The sequence below is a fragment of the Gopherus flavomarginatus genome, chromosome 14 (assembly GCF_025201925.1).
Source record: "Gopherus flavomarginatus isolate rGopFla2 chromosome 14, rGopFla2.mat.asm, whole genome shotgun sequence".
NCBI lineage: Eukaryota > Metazoa > Chordata > Testudines > Testudinidae > Gopherus > Gopherus flavomarginatus.
The window spans coordinates 40773187-40793080 of NC_066630.1; the positions used below are offsets into that span (position 1 = coordinate 40773187).

Below are 19894 nucleotides of genomic sequence, written 5' to 3' on the forward strand. Positions count from 1 at the left end.
GAGTGCAGACACAGAAACTGTCCCCATCATTTTGCAAGCCCAGGTTGTAAGTGGGGGGAAGGATGAGGTCTTTAGCTCAGGTCCAGTTGAATCTGTGTAGCCCACAACAATTTCTCCCCAGTGTGGTTGGGAAGCCACGAGTCATGTAGCTGCACTACTTTAGCCAGTGCTAACTCCATCCCACAACAAAGCAGTGCCTTACATTTAGGATTTATCCCAAAACTCCAGCTTCCAGCTGGCCACTATGGAGGAGGCGTCTCAGGAGCCCCATAATGTGCTGGTACAACCATGGCTGTAGGGTGTACTATGCGATGACACTACAAAATGCTTCTGTCAAATGCAGTCTTGATGAGCTTTTGTAAGAACCAGCAAGACAACAAACCACGTTCTCTAAGGTACTTATGTGACTATTATTATTCCCCTCTATTCAGCACTGATGAGACCACATCTGGAGTATTGCATCCAGTTTTGGGGCCCCCACTACAAAAAGGATGTGGACAAATTGGAGAGAGGACAATGGAGGGCAACGAAAATGATCAGGGGGCTGGGGCACATGATTCATGGGAAGAGGCTGAGGGAACTGGGATTATTTAGACTGCAGAAGAGTGAGGGGGGATTTGATAGCAGCCTGAAGAGGGGTTCCAAAGAGGATGGATCTAGACTCTTCTCAGTGGTGGCAGATGACAGAACAAGGAGTAATGGCCTCAAGTTGCAGTGGGGGAGGTCGAGGTTGGATATTAGGAAAAACTATTTCACTAGGAGTGAGGTGAAGCACTGGAATGGGTCACCTAGGGAGGTGGTGGAATCTCCATCTTTAGAGGTTTTTAAGGCCTGCTTGACAAAGCCCTGGCTGGGATGATTTAGTTGGGGTTGGTCCTGCTTTGAGCGGGGGGTGGGACTAGATGACATCCTGAGGTCTCTTCCAACCCCACTCTTCTATGATTCTATGACCCCCATCACTGTAGTACAAGTGCCTCTGCAATATAGTGTCACTAACATTGTTTTATGCTAGCTCAGATAGGGCTTCAGCCTAAGCTACTATCAAACAGCCTGCAAACTCCAACAGACCATCAATCAACAGAACGTAGGAATTCCCACACCAGATCAGGGCCTCAGAGAGCCATCATCTGACAGTGGCCAGCACCACATGCTTCAGAAGGATGTGCAAGAAACCCTCTAGTGGACAATAATGGAATAACCTGCCCCTAGGGGAAGGGTCTTCCCAAAATCCTTTCATAGTTGGCTTGTACCCTGAAGGAGGGTTCACATTCCATCTAAAAATATTGGTGTTAATATCCTTTCTGAAGGAGCTACAGATGTCCTCATTATCAATATAAATGTCCATTCTGTCTTAGACCCTTGGCTTCATCAATATCTTGTGGCAGCAAGTTCCACAGCTGAATTATGCTTTGTATAATGAATTTCCTTTTAACAGTTTTACATTTGTTGTCTTTCAATTTGACCATCTCTTTGTTCTAGTAATCAGAGAGGGTGAACCAGAGTTCTTGATCTCCCTTCTCTAGACCACTCATTATTTTGTATTCCTCGATACTTTGTATACTTCCACACAGCCCCTCCCTAACCTAAACAGATCCCATCTCTTCAGTCTTGCCACATACAGAAGTCTTCCCTCATCAATTATTTTTGTCACCCATCTTTGAACCCCATCAATTATTGCTATATCCTTCTAGTGATGAAGTGGTGAGAAGTGAATACAGTATTGCTGGTGAAGCCAGACCACTGATTTATAAAATGGCATTATAATATTTTTATTACCACCCATTTGGTTCTTTAAGCCCCCTAACATTTGGGGTTTTGATTACAGCTGCCAACTTTCACTGAGTGACATCTGGGACCTTTTTCTTGAGTCATTGCAGTTAATTTAGAACACACCAAGGCGTAGGAGTAGTTCAAATCATTTCTTCCCATGTGCATTGCCTTGCATTTCTCAACATGGAATATCATTTCCCACCATGCTGCCCATTCACCTAGCTTAACTGGGTCCCTCTGAAGTTCCTCATGGTCTTCTCTAGTGTTAACTAATCTAAAATGATCCTATGTCACCTGCAAAATGTTGCTACCTCACCTCCTTTTTCAGATAATTGATAAATATATTAAAAACTGTGTTCACAGTACGGAACCTTGTTAACCTTTTGCCAAATAATCCTGCTCCTTGTTTCTCTGTCACTTAGCCAGTTTTTGATCCATGCTAATTCCTTATTTTGGACTCCAGTTTCCTTAGCTGCCTGTCATGAAGGACTTTGTCAAAAGCTTTTTAAAACTCCAAATAAACCCTGTCAGATGTTCTCCTTTTTGTGGAATTCTCAGAGGATGCAGAGGCATGACAGTCCTTTGCAGAAGCCATGCAGATTTAGCCCTATTATCTCATGTTAATTTAGATGCTTTACCATTCTATTTTAATTAGTATTTTAACCAGCGCAGGAGGTCAGACTAGATGATCATATTGGTCCCTTCTGACCTATGAGTCTATGAGAAGTAAGACTCACTGCTCTACAATTCCCACAATCGCCCCACCATCTTTTTCAGTTACATTTGCTTCCCTCCAGTCCTCAAGCCTCCTTTTTTGGGGCCTCAATCTCTGACAGCGCCTCCTCTGATTCCTTTGTGGGCATTTTGCCCTGGGACTTCAACGAATCCGGGCACACCTGGAGGCAGAGGTGCCAAGGCTCCTACGCGGCTGCCCTGACAAGATGGCACAGCCCGAGGAACGGCAGCTAAGGCTCGTTGTGAACCAAGAGCCCAATGCTGAGAGCGAATTTCCTCAGCTCATGAGGACACCTGAGCCATTTTGCCTAGGAAAGATTTCCTGCTGCAGGGGAGTAAACCACTGCCCCCCCCCCCCGCCTGGCGGCCCAAGGGGCTACCAGCTTCTCCTGGCCCGGTGTCACCGCCCACCCCCAGACGGAGCGTGCGCCGGCCGCCAGCGGCTCCAGCCCGGTGCTCACCCCGCCCTCGCCACCAGCCAGGCCAGCCCGCCGGGGTGAATCCGAGCTGCGCTCCCGCCATGCGTCGGCGGAGCATCCCCGGGCCGGGCCTGTCCCCGCGCACGCAGCCGGGGGGGACGCGGGACAAAGCGGGGGGGGGGGGCCGGGCCGGGCCTTACTTACACCTCCAGCCGCCCGCCTCGCCGCCGAACAGACTCATGCCCCCCGGGCCGGGGCCTGGCGCCAGGCGGACGCGGGGCTCTGCCCGCTGCAGCTCGCGGCTCCCACCCGCGCGCGCCCCGCTCGCCAGCAGCTCCTGCCCCGGCCGCCCACGGCCGTCGGGAGTGAGGCTGTACCACGGGAACGTACCATCTCCTCTAGCGCGGAGGGGGGGAGGGCTGCGCGCGAAGCAAACCATCTCCCGGGCGGCGGGGGGGGTGTGTGTTTCTGTACCGGGAGCTCAGCGCGGGGACCGGGGTTCGGGGCCGGCCCCGGCGGGTTCGGCTCTCTGAGGGCCCGATCCTGCCCCACCCTGGGCAACGGGCCCGGGGCCTGTAAGAGCCGGGGGCCCCGCGCACCCAGAGAGGCTGCCTGGCTGGCCCTGTTACTCCGCGGGCCCCCCAAGGCCGGGCGTGGGGCGGGCATGGAAGGAAGGGAAGGGGGCTGGGGGTGTGGGGCGGGCATGGAAGGAAGGGGGGCTGGGGGTGTGGGGTGGGCATGGAAGGAAGGGAAGGGGGCTGGGGGTGTGGGGCGGGCATGGAAGGAAGGGGGGCTGGGGGTGTGGGGCGGGCATGGAAGGGAAGGGGGCTGGGGGTGTGGGGTGGGCATGGAAGGAAGGGAAGGGGGGCTGGGGGCGTGGGGCCGGCATGGAAGGGAAGGGGGCTGGGGGCCTGGGGCGGGCATGGAAGGACAGAAGGGGGGCTGGGGGCGTGGGGCGGGCATGGAAGGAAGGGAAGGGAAGGGGGGCTGGGGGCCTGGGGCTGGCATGGAAGGAAGGGAAGGCTAGGGGTGTGAGGCGGGCATGGAAGGAAGGGAAGGGGGCTAGGGGTGTGGGGTGGGCATGGAAGGAAGGGAAGGGGGGCTGGGGGTGTGGGGCGGGCATGGAAGGAAGAGAAGGGGGGCTGGGGGCGTGGGGCGAGCATGGAAGGAAGGGAAGGGGGGCTGGGGGTATGGGGCAGGCATGGAAGGAAGGGAAGGGAGCTGGCGGGGTGGGCATGGAAGGAAGGGAAGGGGGGGTGGGAGTTGGGGAGACTGATGGGCTTTGTGGGGGCCTAGGGAGGGGAGGAGCCAGTCTGGGCCAAGGGTTCCCTGGCACGCTGAGGAGCAAGCCCCAAGTGGGGGGATGTGCTTGAAGGGGGGCGCTGCCAGGCCAGCAGGGAGGAGAGGGCTGGGAGGCTGTCCAAAGGCTGGAAGCCATGTGCAGCTTCTGGGACCAAGTGGGCCACTGGAGAGGGTTAAGGCCCAGCTGGCAGGGCAGAGGCCTGGCCCAGGGACACTGGGGAGAGCATTGGGCAATGCTTAGTTAGAGGGGCTGAGCTGCTGAGGCTGACCGGGACCTTGCAGGTCGGAAACCGAAGGGAGCAGGAAGTGGCCCAGGAGAGGCTGGTCCGGTGCCCCAGGAAGAGAAGGCTGAGACACTGCACACCTTTCCCCCTTGGGCCCTGGGCAGGGACTCACTGGAGCAGGAGGGCTTGGGTCCCCCTACTGCAGTGATTTTGAAACTTTTTTTCTAGGGACCCAGTGAAGAAAATTGTTAATGCCCATGACCCAATGGAGCTGGGGATGAGGGGTTTGGGATGTGGGAGGCGCTCAGGGCTGGTGCAGGGGTGAGGACTATGACCGGGAATGAGGGATTCGGGGTGTGGGAGGGGGCTCTGGGCTGGGACAGGGGGTTGGGGTGTGGGAGGGGGTCAGAGTTGGGGGTGCAGGCTCAGGTGGGGCTGAGGATGAGGGGTTTGAGGTGCAGGAAGGGGTTCTGGGTGGGAGTGGCTGGGGGGGGGGGTTGGGATGCGGACTTATCTCTGGCGGCTCCCGGTCAGCGGCGCAGCCGGGGTGCAGAGGCAGGCTTCCCGCCTGTCCTGGCACCACAGACTGCGCTGCGCCCCGGAAGCAGCCAGCAGCAGGTCTGGCTCCCAGGCAGAGGTGCGCAAGCTAATAAGAGTGCGGAGCCGGTGCTTGGGGCAGGGGCAGCGCGTGGAGCCCTGTGGCCCCCCTGCCTAGAAGCCGGACCCGCTGCTGACCGCTTCTGGGGTGCAGCGCAGTATGAGAGCTGGGCCACACCGCCGATGGGACTTTTAACATCCCGGTCGGCAGTGCTAACCAGAGCCGTTAGGGTCCCTGGGTGCTGAGCAAGGCGACCCAGTGCCTTACATGCCATGACTTAGTACTGGGTCACGACCCAAACTATGAATAATGCTGCCCGACTGTTCCTCCACCCGTCGTCCGTCTGGGAGAACTCCGCAGCACTGGGAATTGATAAGCGGCTGCTTGAGCCCATCCTCAGTGAGTCGACCATCCCTGCCAGGTCTCGGGGCGGAAGGACTGATGAGCCACAGCCTGCCCACTAGCCCTGCTGGCCTTAGGGTGACCAGATGTCCTTATTTTTTCTAGGGACAGTCCTGATATTTGGGACTTTTTTTAATATAAGCTCCTTTTACCCCCCACCCCCATCCCAATTTTTCACACTTGCTATCTAGTCACCCTAGCTGGCCTCCAAGTGCAACCTGCTGCAGATGCGGACAAATTGCTCTTCAATTGGACTAAAAAATTACTGCAGCTAGTGAAACGGGGAAATCTGCCATGCCCAGACACAGATACTCACACATATCCCAAAACATCCACAGACACCAACCCACTCACAACACACCAACAGCCACTCACACAGCAGCTCTGGCAGACACACTCGCTCTCTCACACACACAGCCCTTCGCAGATAATCTGGGGTACAAGTGGGCCGTGGAGACAGAACTCCCCTCTGGTTCTGGCTGGACAGGTTGTCAGACTGGGCAAGGAACTTTGACCTGTGCCTGCCCATGCTGTACCTCTCCTGTGAGTAATGCAGCACCTTTCCCCAGCATTAAATCCACCTATTTAAATTAGGGCTGTCAATAGGGTGACCAGACAGCAAATGTGAATAATCGGGACAGGGGGTGAGGGGTAATAGGAGCCTATATAAGAAAAAGACCCAACGATCAGAACTGTCCCTATAAAATCGGGATGTCTGGTCACCATAGCTGTCAAGTATCAGAGGGGTAGCCGTGTTAGTCTGGATCTGTAAAAGCGGCAAAGAGTTCTGTGGCACGTTATAGACTAACAGATGTATTGGAGCATGAGCTTTCGTGGGTGAATACCCACTTCGTCGGATATTCACCCATGAAAGCTCATGCTCCGATATGTTTGTTAGTCTATAAAGTGCCACAGAACTCTTTGTCACCCTAGCTGTCAAGCGATTAAAAATTAATTATGATGAATCGCACTGTTAATAATAGAATACCATTTATTTAAATATTTTTGGATGTTTTCTACATTTTCAAATATATTGATTTCAATTACAACACAGAATACAAAGTGTACAGTGCTCAATATTTATTTTTGATTACAAATATTTGCACTGTAAAAACAAAAGAAATAGTTTATTTCAATTCACCTAATATAAGAACTGTGGTGCAATCTCTATAATGAAAGTTGAACTTACAAATGTAGAATTATGTACAAAAAATAACTGCATTCAAAAATAAAACAATGTAAAACTTTAGAACCTACAAGTCCACTCAGTCCTACTTCAGCCAATCACTCAGACAAACAAGCTTGGTTACAATTTGCAGGAGATAATGCTGCCCATGTCTTGTTTACAGGCGTTCTCATGGCACTGTTGTAGCCGGCATCACAAGATATTTATGTGCCAGATGCGCTAAATATTCATATTGTCCCTTCGTGCTTTAACCAACATTCCAGAAGACGTGCGTCCATGCTGATGACGGGTTCTTCTCAATAACAATCCAAAGCAGAATGGACTGACACATGTTCATTTTCATCATCTGAGTCAGAAGCCACCAGCAGAAGGTTGATTTTTGGTGGTTCTGGTTCTGTAGTTTCTGCATCAGAGTGTTGCTCTTTTAAGACATCTGAAAGCATTCTCTACACCTCATCCCTCTCAGATTTTTGGAAGATACTTCAGATTCTTAAACCTTGGGTCAACTGCTGTATCTATCCTTAGAATCTCACATTGGTCCTTCTTTGCGTTTTGTCAAATCTGCTGTGAAAGTGTTCTTAAAACAAATGTGCTGGGTCATCATCCGAGACTGCTATAACATGAAATATATGGCAGAATACGAGTAAAACAGGGCAGGGGACATTACAATTCTCACCCAAGAAGTTCAGTCACAAATTTTAATGCATTATTTTTTTAATGAGCATCATCAGCATGGAAGCATGTCCTCTGGAGTGGTGGCCGAAGCATGAAGGGGCATATGAATGTTTAGTATATCTGGCGTGTAATGCTTGCAATGCTGGCTACAAAAGTGCCATGCGAACGCCTGTTCTCACGTTCAGGTGACATTGTAAATAAGAAGCAGGCAGCATTATCTCCCAGAAATGTAAACAAACTTGTTTGTCTTAGCAATTGGCTGAACAAGAAGTAGGATTAAGTGGACTTGTAGGCTCTAAAGTTTTACATTTTTGTTTTTGAGTGCAGTTATATAACAAAAAATCTACATTGTAAATTACACTTTCATGATAAAGGATTGCACTACAGTACTTGTATAAGGTGAATTGAAAAATACTTTATCATTTTTACAGTGAAAATATTTGTAAAAAATAATATAAATTGAGCACTGTACACTTTGTATTCTGTGTTGCAATAGAAATCAATATATTTGAAAATGTAGAAAAACATCCACAAGTATTTAATAAATATCAATTGGTATTCTATTGTTTAACAGTGCGATTAATCACAATTCATTTTTTTAAACACAGTTAATTTTTTTAATTAATCACATGAGTTAACTGCGATTAATCAACAGCCCTAATTTAACTACATAAAGTACAAAGCTGGCCCCAAGGGATTTCAGAATCTTTGAGGTCAGGGCAGAGTTTTGGAATCTCCTGTTTCTTAGTGGAGGAAGGAGAGTGCAGCAAACACTGGGACAATGTGTGTCTGGGGCCCATAGTGCTTCTCTGGGCAGAGCCAGCTGAAATTCACCCCTTCAGAGTAAGGCCTCATGCAACGAGGGCATCAGTTTGGAGACACCTGGGGCTCCAACTTGGCAACCCAGGAGATCGCATTCTCATGAGCCCACCATGAGAATCAGCCAAATCATGCACAATTCCACAGAACCAACTAATGGGAACTCATTACAAACAGTTGAGAGCCTGCTGCTCTTCGTGTGGAAGCACAAGAGGACATGAGTGAGGGGAAGAGCTGGAGTTGACATTGTTTTTGCTTTTTTGCAGGATATCCTGTTTTTAGGGGGATGGCCCTATTACTGTAATTATGACAGTAGCATGCCATAGTCAGGATTGGGGCCCTATTGTGCTTGGAGCTGTACAAACATAGGACCCTGCCCCAAACAGAGCACAGTCTAATTTGTGAGCTAGAAGAAGGATTGGCTTGTAGGGCCCAGGACAGTCCCTTCCTCAGAACAAGGCTTGCAGGGACATTGTAATGTCTTGGAAATGATTTGGGGTCAGTGCCGTATCAACGTGTCGTGGCTTAAGAACCCAAACGGAACAGACTAGTGTAGTGTGAAACGTTGCTTCAATATATCACCCTGTGAGAGATCTATGACCCTTTAGGAATTCCACAATTGTCACCATGCTGCACGCAATGGCCCCTGAGAATGTCAGGATGCCTGTCTGTACTCTGGGCACAGAACTCTGCATCCATGCCATTGAACAGAAGGGGGATGGGGGTCTCTCTCCCTCTTTCTCATATATCCACCCACCAGTGGAATTCTGATTCCACCCAGTAAAGGACACTGGTACATATAGACACTAACCCAGTCGGTCTCAAACTTTTTTTTTCCACAGACCACTTAAAAATTGCTGAGGGTCTTGACGGACCATTTAATGATCTTTCCAAATGTTGTTCGTACCGTTAGCTAACTACTGTAAAGCACTTTGGTTAAAAAAAAATCTTAATAATTAAAGTTTTTTTGTTCTAGAAATAAAAGCACACAACTCATATTTTAATATCAGTTGTCTTACCTTTCTAATGTGATGGATGTGCCCTCTCCCCCCGCCACGGCAGCCCCCAAGCTGAGGCTGGGGAAGGAGCAGGGTCTCTCCCTCTCTCCCATCGCAGTATCCCCCGAGCTGGGCTGGGAAGGAGTGGAGGTTCTCTCCCTCATCGCAGTATCCTGCGAGCTGGGGCTGGGAAGGAGGGGGGTCTCTCCCCCATCGCAGTATCCCCCCCAGCTGGGGCTGGGAAGGAGGGGAGGTCTCTCCCTCTCTCCCCCATCGTAGTATCCTGTGAGCTGGGGCTGGGAAGGAGGTGGGGTCTCTCTCCCATCGCAGTATCCCCCCAGCTGGGGATGGGAAGGAGCAGGGTCTCTCCCTCATCGCAGTATCCCCTGGGCTGGGAAGGAGGGGGGGGTCTCTCTCCCATCACAGTATCCCCCGAGCTGGGCTGAGAAGGAGGGGGGTTCCCTCTCCCATCACAGTATCCCCCAAGCTGGGGCTGGGAAGGAGGGGGGTCCCTCTCCCATTGCAGTATCCCCCGAGCTGAGGCTGAGAAGGAGGGGGGTCCCTCTCCCATCGCAGTATCCCCCGAGCTGGGGCTGGGAAGGAGGAGGGTCCCTCTCCCATCGCAGTATCCCCCGAGCTGGGGCTGGGAAGGAGGGGGGGTCTCTCCCATTGCAGTATTCCCCGGGCTGGAGCTGGGATGGAGGGGGGTCTTTCCCATCGCAGTATCCCCGGGGCTAGAGCTGGGATGGAGGGGGGTCCCTCTCCCATCGCAGTATCCCCCGAGCTGGAGCTGGGATGGAGGGGGGTCTCTCCCATCGCAGTATCCCCAAGCTGAGGCTGGGAAGGAGGGCCGTTTCTCCCTGGCAGCCACAGCCCTGGAGCTGGGGAAAGTCGCCGCTTTCTCTGGCCACTGCAACCCTGCAGGTCCCAAATTCCCCCCACCCCTTCTTCTCCCCCCACTGCCCCCTCCCACCTACCCCTTATTCCCCCCAAGGCCACCACCTCACCTTACATGTGCATCTTCTCCAGGGTCCAGGCACTTAAGTAGTGGAGCCAGGCCTGCGCACCTTAAAGGGAACGACCCGTGGACCAGCTGAATGCAGCTCTTGGCCCATTGGTGGTCCGTGGAGCACAGTTTGAGACCCTCTGCACTAACCAGTACTGTACAACATCATGGTACAACATCATGACATTTTGATTATCCGGTAGAGTAAGCTGGCGGCCCTAAGCATTCAAATCTAAGCGTGCAGGGTCCTGGTACTGTGTGTTGACTGTATACAGCCAAGGGTGTGGCCAGGGTTATGCATAGAACTGACCATAGTGGCTTTGAGAATTGGGGAGGCTGGGCAACACATGGGTTAGAAAGCAGTGGGAGAGGAAGGAGTAATACAGAAGGCGGCTGACTCTTCACGAATTCTGTTCTGGATTGGTGTTATTCTGAAGTGCTCGTGTCTGCCCCGAGTGCTGCGTGGCAGAGGGATACCTCAGGAAGCATTACTGTTAACCGTGTAAACAGTGCAGTGGAATTAATGAGCCACTGATCGGGTGTAGGCCCAAAGTTTGTTCTATTTCAAGATGATCTGCAAAGCAGAACTCTGTTGTTTGTGCCGGTGATGGAGCGCACCTGCCCTTGTGGTCCTGGGCTGGAGGCCTTGCACTTCCACCATCCCACACCCCTGGAAAGGAGCAGCAGAGCCAGGTCCTCCAGCCATGCATGGATGCAGCCAATCCGAGCTCAGCAGGCTCAGATAACGGACGCTGCAGGGGCCTAGCAGGCTAGACACTGGCTGGGACTGTAGGGGGAGGACGGGAGTTCTGTGCAATGGGTTTAATGGAGCTGGGAGGGGGTGGACCTGAGAACTCAACCCTAAGGTAATGGGTGAAGATAAAGGAACCAGGTGGGAACAGGCCCGGGGAAAACAGCAGCAATTAATTAAACTAGGTGGTATGTGGGTGCTGTGTGTAGGGTCCCAGGGCTGGGACCCAGAGCAGGGGGTGGGCCTGGGTTCCCCCACCAGCCGTGGGTAAAGTGGCCTAAGCTCCCAGAAGGGGATAAGGCTCCTTTAGAAGCCTGAGCTGGGCTTAAAGGCACTGAGAGAGGGCTGGAGAGCTGGCAGTTTGGTGAACTCTCTGCTACCCTTGAAGGGGACTGCTTTGAATGTGTGACTTGGCCAGAGGGCTGAACCACTGAAGACCTGCCTAGTAAGTTGGCAACCTACAGTGGGTGCCAGAAATGGGGAAAAGGTTGCAGTACCACACCCAACCACTGAGAGGCACTCAGGAGGGGAGTGCCCCCCGTCATAGTGCCCTTTACTGGTTTCTGTGATGTACAAAAGCAATTTTTGGAGGGGGTTACATTTGTTTTCTGCTTGGCTTTTACATTAGAAGTATCAGAGTTTGATTTAGTGTTGTATCCCAGAGATCTTTGGCAAACTGGGGAACCAGGAATGGGATTGTGATGGGATCCCAGAGTGCAGCCTGGCACTATGGGATTGCTGTGCCCCCTTAACTCTCCAGTCTGGGCTGTCTCTCACAATGCTTTGCTAGTGACAAGCAGCAAACCCCTCCAGGCACTGTTATCTCTCAGCACAACAGCATTTGGAGCCCCACACCCAGCTAGATTGCATGCATGCTCCCAGAGCCACTCATGAATCACACAGAATAAAGCACCAGCCAAATTCCCCCAGCTCCCCACACGGTACCCCAGGAATGTACCCGTCTTGCAATGCTCAAGATGAGCAGTACAAATTTATTAATTGGTTTCACAGTAGCAGTCGTGTTAGTCTGTATCCGCAAAAAGAACAGGAGTACTTGCGGCACCTTAGAGACTAACAAATGTTCCATTCTATACATCAGATGAAGTGGACTGGAGCCCACAAAAGCTTATGCTCAAATAAATTTGTTAAGTCTCTAAGGTGCCACAAGTACTCCTGTTCAATTTATTAATTGGTTCACAACTTCATCAATGGAAAGTGGATATACACCAGCCTTTGCAAACCTGAGCAGATTTACCACACACTTCAGGCAAACTCACTGATAAAGATAATCAATACACTTATTTTAATTTTTACAAAAGATGTGTAACCCTTCTGCTCCTCTGAGTTGGCAGCAACAAGGGCCGGATTCAGTATCCAGGGGTTCCGTTTCAGTAACACAATGCATAACCGGCTCGAGCCCCCACCCAGTGACCTGGGACACTCACATACCACACCCCCTGGGTGCCTCTAGGAGGCAATACTTCCCCTCTCGCAAGCACGGAGTCTGAGTGTAGCAAAATCTTTTTAATAAAGGGAGGAATCAATGCGGCATCCCATTGGAGAAACACCACAAACCAGGTTATAACACAAACCATAAACAAAAACCCACCTCCAAGTACGTTTGGCACTGTCCTTTTTCCCCTTAGGGTTTTAAGTCCAATCACCCCAAAGTCCAACAACCCAAAAGTCTCTGGTCAATGCCACCCCAGAGTTCGAGAGTTTATCTGTAGAGGTCCCTCTCCCCAGCCTGGGTAGAAAGGGGCACCTTACATGGTCCGGGGCCAACTGCCCTGCCTCTCCGTGGGTTCTGCTTCTGCCTTCTCCATGGACTGCTCCGCTTTACCAGCTGCTCCACTCTGCTCCTCCAGCCGTCTTCAGAAACTGCTCCGCTCCACCAGCTGCTCTGCTTCATGAGCTGCTCTGCAAACTGCTCGGCTCCGCTCGCTCTATGGGCCGCTCCACCTGTCCCACAGCTACTCCGCTCTGCCAGCCGCTCTGCTGCCACCAGGTGTCCCGTGATCCGCTCCAGCTGTCCCCGCAACTGCTCCACTCCACCAGCTGCTCTGTTCCGCGGTATATCTTCAGGCTCCCCCACTAGTTAGCACAGTACTCAGTGCTCTCAGCTCAGTTATTTCAGCTCTTTAGTGATTTCAACTCTTAGTGATCTCAGCTCTTAGTGGGGGAGCCCCAATGCTAGTGCACCATTAGCCCAAAGTGAGTTCAGCTCAGTAACCTGTATTTAGATTCTTGAGGGAATAAAAAAATCAACTCTGACATTCCACAGTGGAGAGAGGAGGGGGTGGAACTGGTGCTTCTGGCTCCACAAAGAGACTGCCCCACCAAGCACAGATACCTGTCCCCAGCCTCTCTCAATTCTCTGGGTTTTGGAACCCATGTCCCTTGTCTAGCAAGTACCACCCAACTGAGGGTGAGTCATTTGTCACCAAGCAGTCCCACAGCTCGGCAGTTTGGGATAGGGTAGGCATGCCTATGCAAATACACTCTCTGAAATTCTTTCCACCAGATGTCAGGGTAGAGCTTATCCTGACTCTGCTTACAGATGGATTTTAAGTGACTATAAATGATAGGCAAAAAGTCAGAAGTTACCAAAATAAAATAAAATATAAGTACTCAGTCTAAACTCTCACCCCTATTAGACTGGGCAATATTTAGATGAAGCAATTTTTCTAAACTCACTAGATGTTGCAGACCTTAATATACAGGTTTGTCCCTTAAACCTGGGCCAGTCTCCTCTGTTGGAGTCTTCAGTCTTCTTCTCTGAATGTCTTTGTTGCGCACAAAGGTGGGGGCAGGAGAAAGGCAAAGCATGGGGCTCCTGTGTTCTGTTTTATACCCTCAGTCCCATGTGCTTGGAGAACACAAGTCCAGGAATGTCTGGTGGGCATTGCTGAGTCCTCAGGCAAGGGTGAGCAATTCCCCTGGCCCTGGTGTGGCTTCATGAAGGTGAGTCATTGAATTGTAGCTCCCTTGCTGGACAATGGCTATTCATGGTTGTGATGGGTTCGGTCACAGAGACCCCTCTGGGACTGTCACCTGACGTGCTGAATTTACCTCTGAGCCTGTTTTCCCTGCCAATACTGGCCTCCAGAACCCTGTCTTGTTGAGCCAGACACACTAGCCTGCTGCAGCACAGACCCAGGGTCTGAACCATGCCCCCAAAGCTGCAGCCTTAACTGAAAACAGCTCAGCAAGTATTCCTGTCTCCAGCACCCAGACAACTCCCAATGGGATCCAAACCCCAAATAAATCCATTTTACTCTGTATAAAGCTTATAAATTGTCCACCCTCGATAACACTGATAGAGATATATACAGCTGTTTGCTCCTCCAGGTATTAATCACTTACTCTGGGTTAATTAATAAACACAAGTGAATTTATTAAGTATAAAAAGTAGGATTTAAGTGGTTCCAAGTGATAAAAGACAGAACAAAGTGAGTCACCAACAGGAGCGGCTCTAGATATTTCGCCACCCCAAGCACGGCGGCATGCCGCAGGGGGTGCTCTGCTGGTCGCCGGTCCTGCGGCTCCGGTGACCTCCCTCAGGCGTGCCTGCAGAGGGTCCGCTGGTCCTGCGGCTTTGGTGGACCTCCCACAGGCGTGCCTGCGGAGGGTCCACTGTTTCACCGGAGCCGCAGGACCAGCGGACCCTCCGCAGGCATGCCGCCGAAGGCTGCCTGCCTGCTGCCCTCCCTGCGACCGGCAGAGCGCCCCCCGCGGCATGCCGCCCTAAGTACGCACCCGGCGTGCCGGGGTCTGGAGCCATCCCTGGTCACCAAGCAAAATAAAACAAAGCATGCAAGTCTAAGTCTAATACATTAAGAAACTGAATACAAGTAAAACTCACCCTCAGAGATCTTCCAATAAGCTTCTTTCACAGACTAGACTCCTTCCTAGTCTGGCCCAATCCTTTCCCTTGGTACAATCCTTGTTAATTCCAGCTCAGGTGGTAACAAGGGAATTTATCATGACTGGCAGCCCCTTTTGTTCTGTTCCACCCCTTTTTATAGCTTTGGCACAAGCTGGGAATCCTTTGTCTCTCTGGGTTCCCATCCTTCCTTCTAAATGAAAAAGCACCAGGTTTAAGATGGATTCCAGTATCATGTGACATATTCACATGTCCTGTGAGACTTCATTACCCACTCTGGAGCCATCACGCTTCTAAACCACCAGTAATGGCCCACAGTTTGCATAATTACAATAGGACCTCAGAGTTATGCTACATATCCCACTGTTCTATCTAAATATGTACATCTTTAATGCATATGAAGTTACGAGATTATGTGGTATGGTTGTCATTAAAACATGCTGTAAATTGGGGAATCAGTCAGATATTAGCTCCCCGGAGACAACAGCAAGGAAAGTAATCAACACCCAGGTGGGATGTCCAACAACCATTGTGACATTGCACTTCATATGTTTTATGGAAATATATTTATAAATGTGAATATGATGTAACTGGAATATGCTTTATGCAAAAGGTCTCTTGTAAGGTATCATTACAAAGTTTATAATCTACTGAGTGTGTTAATCCTATTTGTATGAACGTATCATTCTTGTATCTGAAACGAGGATTTCAGCAGTTCATAACCTTTCCCTTGATACCTCACATGTCATGCTTTATATGCAAGATCACAATGATATATAAATGAGGAATATGGGGGTTAGAGGATGCTCTCCCCAAGATATAGAATGTCACAGGGACATCACAGAAGAAACCTCAACTGCATCTGTCCAAGGTAAGGGAGGACACTGAACCGTTGGATTGTCTACACTACAGATACAACCATGCCAAGGGTTTGCTTCTATTTGTAAAGGCCATGAGCCTTCTTCAAAGCCCGTTGGAGTCAACGGATGCTGTGTATTTTAGTGAGCACTTCTTTTCTTAGCGGTGCTGGAATTATCAGTCTCTCCTTGATGCACAAGTGGGCTCCTTATTAATGACATCCCTAGATAGCCAACATGATCTCAATCTGTCATCTCACTCTGCTCTCTTCGTGGGCAAAACTGGACCTTTCCATTTAGGCAAACTGGGTCTCCGTGTCTGTATGAATTTCTGCTAACTAGCCTTCAGATCCCTCTGCAAGACCCACCACTTTCACGAGGTCTACAAAAAATTAGCCAGATAATAAATAGCTGGAGGGGCAGGATACGAGATGTGATTTATTTAGTGATAGTATTTTTTTAAAGCACTGTATATAAAAATTGTGTATTTTTGGCCAGATCGTGCAAACACACACATGGCCTAACTTTATGTAGGTGAGCAATCCCAATAAAGTCAATGGCACTACACATCTGAGTAAACGTAAGCACCTGTGTGTTTGCAGCACTGGGCTGTATCTTTTCCCCCACCCATTGTACGGTGCCGTTTTCATAGGCACTGATCCTACAATGGACAAAGTGTGGGCAGACTGTTGTGCCACTGTGCTATCTGTTGTAGGATTGGTGCATTAGGATGTAAGCTCTGTGGATTGGGGAATGTCTCTTCCTCGGGGTGTCTGGCTGGTGTCTAGTACATTTGTGGGTGCTGCCAGAATTTATTTATTACCATTATCAAGAAATGTCAGCTATGTCACTGTCACTTTGCTGTCATGTTGGTCTGACTGTCACGTCAAGGGCATTGTACTGTACCTATGTATTGAGATGTACTGGCTAAACAGCAAACTACGGTTCCCATCCAACCCTCTCTCTGCTGTGCTCTAACCCTCCAGGATGGGTATGCTGGCACATCCCCCTTCCCTGACCAATAGGTGAAATGGGTAGAAATTCTATGGAGGACCCAGACTCAGACCCAGGTAATAACTTGGCACTTGGGGAAACCAGGAGCAGCAGAGGAAGCTGAATTCAGGGGAGAGTGTGGGGAGGAAATCTGTTCAGAGCTGGCAGGAGCTGGGGAAACTCATGAGAACAGGCTGTTACTGGGGGACACTGCAACCAGGCTGAAGACTGGGCAGAATCTGCAGGGAAGCAGAAGAGACTGGGCGAGGAGCCAGTGCTGTGGGACCCAAAGGGGAGACAGCACAAGCCGAGTTTGGCCAAATTCCATTGTTAATCACGAAAAAGGCACTCTTATTCTGGACTAAGGGTTCACATTGAGTTACTCTGGTTATAACTTCACCAGCTTGTAACCCATTCCAGATCTGTGCATCTACTCTTTCAAATACCCCTGGGTCAAAGCTAATGCCCAAAGGCCTTTACATCTCGAACAACCCAGTGGTGGTGGTGGTGTAAAAGTCATCAGCTTAGTGCTTGACTCCTCTCATTTAACTTAGTGTCAAAATGCACTAATACCAAAAATGTTTTGCCTCTGAGGGCTGGTCTACACTGGAGGAGGATTGATCTAAGATACGCAACTTCAGCTACGTGAATTGCGTAGCTGAAGCTGAAGTATCTTAGATCGATTTACCTCTCGTCCTCACGGTGCGGGATCGACAGCCGCGGCTCCCCGTCAACTCCGTTACCGCCGTTCGTGCTGGTGGAGTTCCGGAGTCTACGGGAGCACTTTCGGGGATCGATATATCATGTCTAGATGAGACGCGAAATATCGATCTCTGAGAAATCAATGGCTACCCGCCGATACAGTGGGTAGTCTAGAGGTACCCAGAGAATTCAGCTGCCACTTCTAGATAAAGTTCTCATTTGATGGCTTTACTGAAATCACGTGGATCAATGACTATCTATCCTGTATTTGGCCCTTCGGTCACAATCACAGACCTGACCCATTATACACTGTAGCTTGTTCTGCCCTTTCATTATCTCCAAGTTTTTTCATATTATCAACTCCAGTTTTTTTTTTGTCTATTGAACAATAGCATTTTTCCATTAGTGCCTGGGTCACTGGCACTACTGATACATATTGCTTAACATGGGTGTTCTCACAGACGTTCAGGGCTTTGGGAATCATCTGAGTATTCTCCTATTCTGCCGGTGTTTCTGTATGTGATTTGTGGCATTTACAGCAAATATCTTGGAAACAAACTTCATGGCTAGAGAGACTTTTAATTCTAACCCAGGTGGTCCATTTCTCTTAGTTTTCACTCCCAGTCATGCTACAAGAGCTTTTCGTGCTGTCTCCTTGCCTTTCTGTTGTTTTCTCCCCTCCGATTTCTGGCTTATTCTGACTCACACAGACATACACAGACAGCTGCAACCAAATCAATTCTCAGCCCCTGCTTTAGCAGTCAGTCTAGTCTTTGCACAGTAGATTCCATTGTTTCAGCTATCACTAAACAAAGACACATTTAATTGTTTCCTCGTTTAGCTTGAATGGAAGGTGATCATCACCCCCAACAGCTGCAATGAGTTTTGTGATTGCTCATAGATCAAAGACAAGCTTGTTGGGAGCCAATAATCTCCATCTTATTATTAATTATTATTTATTTATTATTCTTGCAATAGCACCTTGAAACCTCTGCCCTAATGCACTAGGGGCTGTACAAACATAAAAATAATTTTTCTAGCCCAAGCATCAGACACGTCTACCAGCCTGGAGCAGTTGGCTCTGATACCACTGCCTGTTCTCCAAGCACATGGCCACTGTGACAGGATCCTGGGGTGCAGCCTGGGACTGTGGGACTGCTGTACCCCTGAACTCTCTCCAGCCTGGGCTGTCTCTCACAATGCCTTGCTAGTGACCAGCAGCAAACCCCTCCAGGCGCTGTGATCACTCAGCACAACCACATGTGGAGACCAAATACCCAGCTACATTGCATGAATGCTCCCAGAGCCACTCATGAGCCACACAGAGAAAGGCATCAGAACCAAATCCCCCCAGCTCCCAGCACTGTACCCCAGGAATATACCATCTTGCATTACTCAAGATGAGCAATGCAAATTTAATAATTGGTTCACCACTTCATCAATGGAAAGTGGACACACACCAGCCTTTGCAAAACATGAGCAGATTTACCAAACACTTCATACAATCTCACTAGTAAAGATAAACAATAAAACCAATGTATTGACTACAAAAGATAGATTTCAAGTGACTATAAGCGATAAGCAAAAAGTTAGAGTTAGTTACCAACAGAAATAAAATATAAGCACTCAGTCTAAAATCTCAACTCTGTTAGACTGGGCAACAATTAGACTTAGCAGTTTTTCTCACCCCACTGGATATTGCAGTTCATAGTACGCAGATTTCACCCTTGAGGCCAGTCCCCTCAATTCGGTTTTATATCTTCAGTCCATGTGCTTGGAAAACACTAATCCAGGCAAGTTTGGGGGGGCATTGCTGAGTCTCCAGGCAAGGGTGAGCAATTCCCCTGGTGCTGCCTCCTGCAGGTGAGTCATTGAATAGTAGCTCCCTTGCTGGATAATGGCTGTTGATGGTTGTTTCACACTACGCCCTGGTGTTGGTTACTTTCCTTGCTGTTGCCTCTGGGGAGCTAATATCTGGCTGATCCCCCAGCTTACACCATGCAACACAATTCTCATAACTTCATATGCATTAATGATACACATCTATGGATAGAGAAATGACTTTCGGCAGATCATAACCTTTCCCTGATACCTTACAAGGCATGCTTTATATGTAAGATCATGATTATATGAAAATGAGGAATATGGGGGTTACAGTATGCTCCCCGAAGGTATAGAATGTCACACCTCCCCCCTTAGTTTACTGCAAGAGAGTTAGTCACTGACTAACTCAAAGGCAGTCTGTGTAATAGTTCTCTTGGCATCCGGCCATGAGGCAATATGCCTCAGTTTCCCCCTTCACACACAGCAAACCAGGTTTGTTATGGTTTCTTTGCTGCGATAAGCTTTAAATCTGGTTACATGTACTAACTGAGAAGTAGCATTATCATAAGGTGTAACATCAGTATCAAGATTCTTATCCCAAGACTTAACATTAATACCAATTATTTTTTTCACAGATGGGTGTTTACAAGAATCTTTATGACATCACGCCCTCTGTTCAGATAGTCTAATTTATGGTAGTTTGTTCATTACCCATGGTGTCCTTTGACTCTCTCCCCTGTAATCAGT

The 19894-nt window shown here is 49.6% G+C and overlaps 2 protein-coding genes across 4 annotated transcripts in view; both read right to left on the reverse strand.

The window, feature by feature from the left end:
* LOC127034042 (heterogeneous nuclear ribonucleoprotein C-like 2) overlaps positions 1–3310 on the reverse strand; it is a 49523-nt gene extending 46213 nt beyond the window's left edge. For both annotated transcript variants that reach the window (XM_050922470.1, XM_050922466.1), the window contains exon 1: positions 3129–3310. In XM_050922470.1, the coding sequence (XP_050778427.1) occupies positions 3129–3165 (37 nt within the window). In that variant the 5' untranslated portion in view covers positions 3166–3310. The remainder of the gene's footprint in view (positions 1–3128) is intronic.
* Positions 1–19894, reverse strand: part of CLEC18C (C-type lectin domain family 18 member C) — a 271662-nt gene that overhangs the window by 195650 nt on the left and 56118 nt on the right. The gene's annotated exons all lie outside the window — the stretch shown is intronic.